The 11831-nt window shown below is 28.3% G+C and overlaps 1 protein-coding gene across 1 annotated transcript in view; it reads left to right on the plus strand.

Annotated features, from left to right (window-relative positions):
* The first annotated feature begins 1491 nt into the window (after positions 1 to 1491).
* The window catches only part of LOC117181077, an 11217-nt gene continuing 877 nt past the window's right edge, over positions 1492 to 11831 (plus strand). Inside the window, exon 1 of the mRNA XM_033373646.1 lies at positions 1492 to 1745. Within this exon, the coding sequence (XP_033229537.1) occupies positions 1492 to 1745 (254 nt within the window). The remainder of the gene's footprint in view (positions 1746 to 11831) is intronic.

Raw genomic sequence — 11831 nt, forward strand, 5'->3', positions numbered from 1 at the left:
CATTAAGGTCTCATGATACGATGGTGTGCAAGCCAGGGGTGCGAGCGAGAGCTTCCGGAAACTGACGAAGGAAGATTCTTTAATGGGGAAACGAGGAAAGTCGTGGGGGTGAAAATGGGGTATACCGGGTGGAATACGAGAGAAAACCGCTACGATGTACCGCAGTAGGGGTGGCGAGCTCACAGCCACCTCCCCCCGTGAGAAACGTCATTGGTACTCTGACGCATGGTTGACGCACTCATCATCAGTGACACGCGTCTCCGTCCTTTTTTTTCATCCTTCCGTGAAAAAACTCGCGAAATTCTGCACCGGAAATGCGGTCTCAACCCCTTCCATCAAATGATAAATTTGTCCCACAAAAAATGTGTTTCGTTATTTGAAAATTATTTGAAAAGTGATTTTATGTGACAGAGTGACAAAATAGAGACAATTAGAGGAATTATGATAGTAGTGAAAATAAGACAGATTAATTTAAAGTTTAAGAAAAAACTGAGCAGTGGTGTTTATTGTTCCAATTGGGAAAATCGGTCCCATGAGTGTGAGAAATGTTGTTAATTTTGCAAGATGTAAATTCAGTTTGGGATTTTAGTGAAGCAAATGGAATTCACACTTAGTCGATGGTTGTTCTACCTCGTTCGTGACCTTGGCTCTGACCCACTCAGGACTGCATTTGTCGATACAATATCCTTGCCGCAAAAGAATGCGAAAAATTATAATTTAAAAAATAATTTTTACATATTAGGGAAAAATACCTTCCATTAAATATAATGAGTTTCAGTTAATTATCTAAATTGAAATATACTAAAAATTTAAATAAAATACTACTATCTCCAATGTTGTTCAAGTAGATCAAGTTTACATATCTACCCAGAAGTTTTTGATCTGGTTATTACTGTTACCTTGAATAATGTTGTTACACTTAAGGCTTGTTGACAAGTGAGCCGAATAAAGGCAGATTTATTAAAAAGTTATCCTCAATTTAGGAATGTATTGCGAAAAAACTGCTTCAATATTAAAAAGGCTTCCATTGAAGAAGTTTAAATCGAATCAGATAATCTTTTAGTATGCAATAATTCTTTCTACTCTCGACCGCTATTGAATTCGCGCTTTTGCATTTCAAGTGATTCTCCCTTAAAGGAAGAAGCCGGGATCGTCTGAAATTTAATTTAAGGGTCTTGGATTCGAATTGCTTAAAGATGTTGGTGAATAAAAATACGGTATAAGTGTTAGGGCTCTCTGTGTTTCCGGATGAGTGGATTCCTGAAGGATTTCAAAGAAGGTCTACAAAAGGCGAAAAATTCCTAGAAAATATATTTTCTGACGGACTTTTACTGAGAATATTTTGTTATTTGGATTTTTCTGAGAAAAGTGCATCTTGTTGAATTTCTATAACAAACGGATTGAAGGTGAGAAAAAATCATCGTGGAAATAAGGCGCGAGCCTCGGGACGGTCTCCGAGGATCGAATGCTTCCTCGGAGCCGTTGATTCAGATGGGAAGTAGAGAATGGGAGTACGAGGCACTTCCAGAAGTGAATACAAACGTGGTTTTGACACCTTCTTCGTCGCCACCAAATACTTTGAGAACACAATCTACACCGAGAGTTTATTTTCAAGCAGAAAATCTGGCCTCTATTAGGAGGAGAAGCAGCGCGAGGCAGTTTGCTGAATCGTCTTACAGAAGGAGGAGCAGGAGTATGAGTGCTTGGAGTGACCTTTCGAGAGCTTCATTCAAATTCGAGGAAAGGTGAGTGGCGATGAAAAAGGATGGAAGTTTGCTGAAAAGTATTCTGAAAGTGAAAATTGACCAGAAACTGAGCATCATTCATAGAAAGTCATTTGTTTAAATGTTTAATTGGAAATACGATGGCTAAAGAAAATTGAGAGTTGTGGTTGAAAATTTTTAGTTTCGTTTAAAAATTTTTTAAAATAATATTTAAAAAACTACAGGTATCAAAGTTGAGGAAAGGATTTGCTAATGAAAACGACAGAGAAATATCTGGATAAATAAATTATCGAAGCAAGTCTAATTTAATTAATTCTGTGAAGTATTTGATTTACTTTAATTGCTCATATTGTTTAAAGAATTGTATTCTCTTGAATTCTTTGAATACCTTGAATTTATTGAATTCCTTAAATTCTTTGAGTAAGTTGAATTCTTTGAATTTCCTAAATTCTTTAAATTTCTTACATTCTTTGAATTGCTTGAATTATTTAAATACATGGATTTCATTGAATTCATTGAATTTATTGAATACATTAAATTACTTAAATTCGTTGAATTCTTTAAATTGCTTACATTTTTTTAATTTATCGAGTTCTTTGTATTCCTTAAGTTCTTTCAATTCGTTAAGTCATTAAATTCTTTGATTCATTTAAAATTCTTTAATTCTTTTAAATACTTGAATTCCTTGAATTCTTTAAACTCTTAAATTTATTTAGATCTTTAAATTATTCTAAAAATATAGAAACCCTTAAATTCTTTTAAATTATCTTAAATACTTTTTAATTCTTTTCAATTCTTTAAAATTCTCTTTAATGCTTTCGATATCACAATGAGTTCTTTTAACCTCAGAATAAATTTCTTAATTATTTGAATTCCTGAAATCTTTTTAATACCTTAAATTCCTTTAGGTGAAAATTTAAATTTATTCGATTTGCAGAAATTCTGACGGACAACAGATATTGTATTTTAGAGAAAATTAGACGACATGTATTTTTTCGAATTAAGGAAAACTTTATTTTTACAAAGTTACGAGGATTTGGATTTTCACATCTATTTGAATTTTTTTTAAACGTCAATAGTTTTTAATCTTATTTAGATTTTCTAATTTTCCGGATTCTTGCCAGTTTTGCCATCTTCCCTCGAATTCCTTACGAAAATTTATTCTAAAAAGATTAATATTAACATAATTCCGACGATTTATTTAAATATATAACAAGTAGATTTTAGCGAAAAAAACAAACGTATAATTTTGGGATTTTTTGGTTGAATTTGTCTTTCTATAGCAAAGGAATGTTTTGATTTTTATGTTAGCTGAACAATATTTTTTATCAGGGAAATTTTTTATCATAAAATCAAATTTTGGCATTATTCACGGAAACAGCAGAAGGTACAAAGTAATACGAACATAAAGGATTGTGTGTCTCAAAAGTCCTTCAAAACATACCTCTTGTTCTGTTCTGATATCTTTAATCGCTTACGTGAAAAATTGTACAATTATATTTTTAGAAAAGGAAATCTTACTGAATTCTCTCAAATTATTTGTTATTCAACTTGTATTCTTTAATTCCTTGAATTCTCTTGAATACCTCGAATTTTTTCAATTTCATTAAAATTATCTTGAATTCTATGAATTTTCATAAATCCTTACATTCTGTGAATTCTTGTAATTCTTTAATTTCTTGGAATGCCTTAAATTCCTTGAATTCTATGATTTGTATAAAATCCTCGAACTTTGTGAATTTCTTAAATTCTTTAAATTCCTTGCATTTGTTGAATTCATTGAATTATTTACATTCATTCAATTCATTGAATTAATTGAAGTTCTTAAATTCTTTGAATTCCATGGTTTTCTTGAATTCCTGGAATTCATTGTATCCCTTCAATTCTTTGAATTTCTTGAATTCCTTGAATTTTTTGATTATCTTGGATTCTTTTATATTCTTAAAGTACTTCATATACTTGTTTTCTTTTAATTCGTTAAACTCTTCAAATATTTTAAAACGTTCGAATTCTCTTGTATTTATGGAAACCTTTTAATTCTTTTTTTTTTAATTCTTTTAAATTCTTTAAATTCTTTTTTAAAACTTTCGATATCAAAATGCTTCCTTTTACTTCAGAATACATTTTCTTCTGCATTGACATTGAATTCCTTTAAATTTTTTAAAAAAATCTTTTGAATAAATCTTGAATTATCTTGAGCTGCATTGAATTCTTTTAGCGTTCTTGAATTAACCCTGAATTAACGTTGAGTTTACTACTTTCTTAAATTTTGTGAATTCTTTGCATTTTCTTGAATCTTACAGATTAGTTGAGTACAATGACTTCATAGAAGCATTTGAATTGTTTAAATTATTCTAAATTATTTTGAATTCCTTGAATTCTCTCAATTAATTTAATTCTGCCAATTTTCAAAATTTCTTCAATTTCTTTAATTATTTTGTATTTATCGAAACATTTGAATTGCTTGAAATTATTTTAAATACTTTCAGACTCAAAATCAATTTTCTGCAATTCTTTTGAATGATTTCGAATTAACCTTGAATACTTTAATTTTTTTTAATTTGCTCAATAAACTTTAAGTTCTCCTGAACTCTATTGAATTTATTGAACATCGTTTAATTAACGTTGAATTTTTTTAATTTCTTGAAGTTTGTGAATTATTTGAATTTTTCCCTTCTTGTGAATTCCTCAAATTATATTAGTTTCATCAATTCATTGAATTCTCTTGAATTAACCTTGAATTAACGTTGAATCTGTTTAATTTCTTGATATTTTAAAATTCTTAGAATTTCTTGAATCTTTTCAAATCCTGAATATCTGTCAATTCTCCGAATTCCTTGAATGTTTTGATTTTTTTTTGTTTATTTTAAAATAATGGATACCTTTAAATTCTTTTAAATTCTTTACAATTCTCTTAAAAACCTCCGAATTGATAATGAATTTTTTTGAACTGTAAAAACTCTTTTGTTTAAACTTTGACTTCGCAACTCTACTAAATCCTTTATATTCTCATAAGTTGACCTTGAGTTAAATTCGATTTTTATTTATTCCTTGAAATCTGTAAATTCTTTAGATATCTTGAATCCTTTGAATTCCTTGAATTCCATAAATACCTAGGGTTCTTCCAATTAAACAAAATCAGTTTCCTGAATTCCTGTAATTCTATTAATTCTTTGATTTCTTTAAATTCTTTTAATTCTGTTAATTTTCGGAAAGAACGAATTGTACACAAGTTTTGACATCTAAAAAATTTCTACTAAAATTACATTTTGCATTTTTGTGATATTTTACATCGCTTGTAGAAAAAATTTGAATATTATATTCTTTAAAATACAAAATTATTTCTTATATAACCAGAAATCTTTTGAAAATACTGCGCAAAACCAAAAAGATCAGTTTCTCAGAAATGGTTTTTTTCACGTTTTTAAATTTCGAAGAAAAAAAAGAAAAACGATTTTAAGAAAAGCCCACTTTTTCCCTATTTGTTTTTACAGTTTCTGCTACCATGAGAAAGGTTTACTACTGTCTGTTTGATGCGGGCTAACCCAGTTTTTAGGCCTGAAGATTTTATTTCCCCAAAAATATAATTCTTCTCATAAGCGATGCAACGAATCAAAAAGGCAAAAGTTATTTTTTTTAGAATATTTTAAGGCTTGCGAACTCTCAGATTAATATTTCTTTGTAACTTTAATTATTTCCCAGAAAAATGTAATAATCCAATTTTATGAAAAAAGTTATACTAGCTAAAAATTGTTTAGCCCACATAGAACTCACTGGAAGTCTTCCCTATAGAAGAACAATTCTAACCAAAAATTTAGAAAATTAACTTTTTATATTTTTGAACTAATTGTCTCTATAATGTTAAATTTAATAACTTCCAAATTTTTCTGCGTACTGAAGGAGAACTGTGAACATATTTAGAATCCACAAAGAAAATTTAAATATCTAAATTAAAATAAGAGCTGTAGCATTTTTAAAAAATGTTACTTTATACATAGAATTTAGAATAATGTATACAATATTTCGCCTACTTTTTTCAAAAAAAACAACGTATTTTATTTTTAACAAATTCTGCGCTATGGAATAATTTTGGCCATTGGCCAAGTAATCATAACAGAACAGCCATTTTCATCAAAGCATCATTTCATAAATGGCGATCCTTTGGAACATCCATTAGGCTGAAATGCAGATTTTTGCAAGAAAACAAGGCCGTAAATGTTGAAAAAGAAAAAGCTGACACTTTATGAATGAAACACCTAAATATAACAAATTCAAATCTAATTAACAATTATAAATATTTTAAAAAATTTATCGCGGTTATTAATCCTTTTCTAAAAAAATAGGCGTCTGACGAAAATCTCAAGAGTATTTTTTTCACTTTTCCTCAATTGCGATTGGGCAATTTAAACAAAATTGAATGAAAGAATTTTGCAAACTCACACACATAATTATAATTTTAGTTTCAGTTGAAGGGCAGTGATTAAGAATGTTACATTTGGACGCATAATAAAACTGACAAAAACTTAACTTATGCAACTAAAATTTTATCATTTAACCAAAGCCAGATATATTCAGCAGAATTAAAATTTGTATTTGTCATGAGAAAAAGGAACTTTATTGACGAATATCAATAAAAAGTTTAACTTTTGCAGCAGGCAAGAAATGTACCATTTTGCATTATTCAAATTGAAATAATTATTTTTTTAAACAACAAATTACCCGTGAGGATAATTATTGCTTCTCCAAATCAAAATTGCACATCATTTCTTACTTTTTGATCGTACGATCCTGCTTAACAATTTGAAGAAAGGGGGAGGGTCGGTAAGGCCGGTTTTTGGCCTAATTTATTTTTGGACCCAAAAATCTGAAAAAATCATGGTAGTATCTTATAAGTATCCCGAGTCGATTGCACGCTAAACGGACTACCCTCTACCCCCCAGCCACCCCTACAAATATAGGAAACACCACTACCCACCAACTGTATCTTCGAGAGATTTGACACTCTTAAACATGTATTCTGAGGTCAGCTCGGGTTTACTATGGCTTTCGGGGTCGCCGAATACAAATCTGGCGTCCTTTAACTTTTATCGCGTCAGCGACCCCAAAAACCTATAACATATTTTTTTTAAATTTTTTTACCGTGTTTCTCGATTTGACCTTCAAATGACCTTCAAATGACCTTGAACCTGAAGCGATAGAGTTCAACGGATGCCAGATTTGTAATTAGCGACTCCAAAAACCTACAACGTATTTTTTTGGATTTTTTTACCGTTTTCTCTCGATTTGACCTTCCAATGACCTTGAACCTGACGCGATAAAAGTCAAAGGACGCCAGATTTGTATTCGGCGACCCCGAAAACCATAGTAAACCCGAGCTAACCTCAGAATACATGCTTAAGAGTGTCAAATCTCTCGAAAATACAGTTGGTGGGTAGTGTTGTTTCCTATATTTGTAGGAGAGGCTGGGGGGTGGAGGGTAGTCCGTTTAGCGTGCAATCGACTCGGGATACTTATAAGATACTACCATGATTTTTTCAGATTTTTGGTCCAAAAATAAATTAAGCCAAAAACCGGCCTTACCGACCCTCCCCCTTTGTTAATTTAATTTTTAAACCCTACTGATCAAATTGTTTAATAAGTTCTGTAAATTAAATTACTTACCAAAAAATGAAAATTGTAAGCCCTCGTTATTTTCACATTTTCAAAACTTTAAAATGTTAACAAATATTGAAAGTACGGTGCCGGATAATTCCACAAGCGTCGAAACTTTTGTAAAAAATATTTATAAAGTAATTACAAATAGTGAATTATATTAGGTAATTGTTATATGAAAATATAATAATGAATTAACCTAGATATCTAATTTATATTTTTAGAATATCACAGTAGAATAAAAGCTTTAATCAGAGTGGCGTAAAAAGTGTCCTCGAATCGTAAAAGTAAAATGCTCGCATAAAATCAGGAGGATGAAACAAATCTGTGCAAAGGAGACGATTCCGCTGAAAACGACGTTCGCTTTAGATATATGATGTAATTAAGATGATCTTCGTAATCTTTGTTTCATAAAACTAACTTTAAAGTTAAAATGATCGAATTTAATTAAAATTTAAAAATAAATTAAAAATTAACTAGAACAAATGTTTTTTTCAAATTAATAAACAAGTTTAAACATTAATAAATCCTAGTCGATTTTCCGGAATTAAAAATAAATTTACTTTAATTATTTCTGTGAAAATTAAAAACATTTTTTAAAAAATCACGTTTTTTTGTTCAATATTCTCCTAATATATTTTTGGTAGAGAATTTATATTTCTTTAGTTATAGAATCTATTATTTTGTTGAAAATCTATTTACTTTGATGAAAATTTAATCCTTTTAGGAGAAGGTCCCTTTTTATGGTTGAAAATCCATTTTTTTTAATCAACTTTTTCTATAAGGTAAGTTTATTTGTTTTTATGGTCTACCATTACACTTTTAAAGATTTAATTATTGGGTTAAAGATTTAATTATTCTCACGAAAATTAAAAAATATTTCAACACTCACCTTTCTTGGTTGAATATTCTACTACTCGTATTTTATTTCGTATAGAGAATTTTGTTGGTTTAAGATTTTATTTTTTTGTAAAATTTTAATTATTTTAAGGAAAATTCAATAATTCTGTCTAAAAGTAATCTTTTTTCGTTGAAAACTCTTTTCTTTTCTTGAAAATTCAACTATTTGGTACATAATTATATTATATGGTATTAAATTAACTTCTTAGTTTTTAATTAAAGTAATTGGATGAAATTTATTTTATTTCTTGAAATTTCATATTTTTGTTTAAATATACAACTGTATGGTTAATTTAATTATTTTGATAAAAATTCAACAATTTTAGCGAAAATTCCTAATTTTTGGTTAAAAATTCAACTGGTTTGAAGAAAATTCAACAAATTGTTTAAAGTTTTCGTTCCTACTTGATTGAAAAAACTTTCTTGAATGAAAATTCAACTTTTTTATTGAAAATTTCTCTTTTTCTTTGAAAATTACACTTTTTTGCAAAAAATTTAACAATTGGGTTGAAATTTTGTTTTCATGTGGTGTGGAAAATTATTTTCGTATAAACATTCAACTCTTTCGTTAGAAATTTAATCTTTTTTTGTTCCAAATTCAATTGTTTGGTTAAAAATCATTCTGTTTTTGTTTTAAAATAAATAATTTTCTAAATAAAAATATCAACTATTACACTTTTTATTGATACATCATTTTTTCATTGAAATTTCAACTATTTCATTTTTAGTTCCAAATTTATCTGTTTTAGTTAAAAATTTAACTAATTGGTTAAAAGTTTAACGCCTTCGTTAACAATCCATTTTTTTTTTGTTTCATAATTCATCATTTTAGTTAAAAATTCATCTCTGCTGTTGAACATTTTATAAAAAAATTCTTCTTTATCTGATAGAAAAATGATTTTCTTGGCCAAAAATTTAACTATTTTATTTTTATTTAAAAATTGATACTTTTGAATAAAAAAGTTAACTACTTCGTTTAAATTTAAAGTGCTTTGTTTAAAATTCATTTTGTACTTAAAGATTGATCAAATTACTTTAAAATTTATCTTCAGTTAAAAATGTGATCATTATATTTCAAATGCTTTCTTTTTCATTCTGCTCATTGTTTAATAATTTCAATTGTTACTACTATTGGTTTGAAACATCTACTATTACATTTTTTATACAGAATTTAATTTTTTGGTTGAAAATTATCTACTTGGTGGAAAGTTTAATTACTTTATTAAACATACATTTTATTGGTTTAAAATATTACTTTGTCGAAAAATATAAATATTCGGTTGAAAATTAATTTTTCGATTGGCTCGAAATTAACTTTTTCAAATGAAAAATTTTGCATGTAGAGTGTCCATTTAAAATTGAAGTATTTTAGTTATTCGTCTTTTTTATTTAAAAATTCATCTTTTTTGGTAGGTATGTGATATTTTTCGTTGAAAATGCAACTGTTTGATTAAAATGAGTAAATTTTGGTGGAGAAGCTCACTATTTCCGAAAAATTTTTATTTTCTTGTTCAAATACTTATATCCTTTAACTAAAAATATAACTACTCGATTTTTAGTTGAAAAATCATCTTTTCAACTTCAAATTTAACCGGTTTAAGTTTTGGCAGAAAATTTATATTTTTTGTTATTTGTCTTTTTTATTTAAAAATGTATCTCTTTTGGTAAGAATGCAATATTTTTGGTTGGAAATGCAAGCGTTTGATTAAAATTAATCTATTTTCGTTAAGGAGATTATTATTTTGCTGAAAACTGTTTTTTTAAATTAATTAGGTTTCTTAACTACAAATTTAACTAGTCGGTTTTTTGGTGAAAAATAATCTATTTTAGTTAAAAATTCAAATATTTGGTTGAAAATTTATGTATTTTTTTTATATAATTTTTTGTTAGAAAATTATTTTTCCTTATTAAAGATTCAGGTTCTTTTTGTAAGTGTGGAACTTTTGTAGTAAAATGTGTGGAAAATTGTAGGCCCTGCTTCAGGTGATTGTCATGAAAACAATTTTTATTTATTATTTTTCTCTTTTCTTGGAAAATATGTATAACCTAAAATACATTTGGTTGGAGGGACTGAAATGTAACTAAACTTGAATTTATGAAAGGAAAACTGTCAGGTGTTTTCTTTTCATCACAGGAGAAAATGCTTTTCTGCAATATCGATGTTTTAAAGTACTATTTTTCGATCGTTTATTAAAAATAAATAGAAAACAATAATGAAAGAAATACCATTTCATCGGCTTTGTGGACATCCTGTGGCTAGGTTTTATGGCTTAAGCTTGCCGAACGGAGGTTCAAGTGGCAATAAATAACCTACCATTTCCGATTTGACAGTTATTGTCAAATTAAGTGTCCCCATTTCAAAACTTTTAAAAACTCATCCTACATTTTACTATTTTCTCATCAAGAGAACCATTTACACGAGGAGAAAGATTATGGATAGCCAAAATTACATTTTTCATCACAACCTTTTATTGTTTGATAAAAAATTAGCCCTAAATATAAAAGTATTAAAAATACTTAAGGAATATTTGTCTTTAGCATAGAAATTTGGGTTAAAGAATTTGATTATGAGAAAAAATGGCAAATTTGAATCTTGTAATCAAAAATAATATTTGCTTAGAGTTACGATCTGTGTATTGAGTAAGTCAAGAGTGTGTTTTGGAAATCCCGAATGAATATTAAACTCAAATACAGCTTGCGATGCAAGACGAGTGGTGCAAAATTGCTTGCTGGTGTAATATAGGAGAATGACGTGACAAATTTACTCATACGATACATCTTTATGATGAAAAATTCAAAATACAAATATCGGATAATTTTCGGTATATTTTCGTAAATTAAACTAAATTCATATCACTCATGAGGAAGCATCTATTAAGAGTGTAGGGTTTTTTCGGTGATATAAAATGGCCGTTGTGATCTGGACTCTTGAGGGGGGGGAGGGGTTAAAGGTTTCAGCGTAAAAAAACACTCTTTTTGCGAATTTTTGTTAAGAGTATGGATTGAGCAAATGTATTCAAACTTTTTTCACATTATTAAGTATACTTTTGGAAATATTCAGTAATTTTTTCATTAAAAAATATTTAAAAACAAGCCGGTGGCAGAGATTGTCCATTTAAATTTTGTCAATGTATCATGAAATCCTCTTCCCAACGTTCTCTGATTATTTTTTTTGTATTTAAAAATATTTTGTGGTCATCTAAAGTGTTATCTGCTATTTTCCACAAAAATTGCACCATTTTGGGAGTGGAAAACACAATGTAAAAAAATTTTATAACTAAACTTTGGTAGGAGGTTTTTTATTTATAGAACATGTGTACCAAGTTTGAATTGAATCGATAAAGTACTTTTGAAATGGCAGTGAACACGGACTTTGAAAAAGTAGTTTTGAGAAAAACGCATTTAAAGTTTTAGAAGCATGCAGCTGGCAGAGCTGTAGTGTTAGAACACAGGAGACTAACTAGACAATAACTTCGAGTGTTTTGCTCAGATCGACTTAAAATTTTGTGAGTGTATTCTTGAAATATTTCGCAATAAGAAAAGACAACAAAAAAA

The sequence above is a fragment of the Belonocnema kinseyi genome, chromosome 10 (assembly GCF_010883055.1).
Source record: "Belonocnema kinseyi isolate 2016_QV_RU_SX_M_011 chromosome 10, B_treatae_v1, whole genome shotgun sequence".
NCBI lineage: Eukaryota > Metazoa > Arthropoda > Insecta > Hymenoptera > Cynipidae > Belonocnema > Belonocnema kinseyi.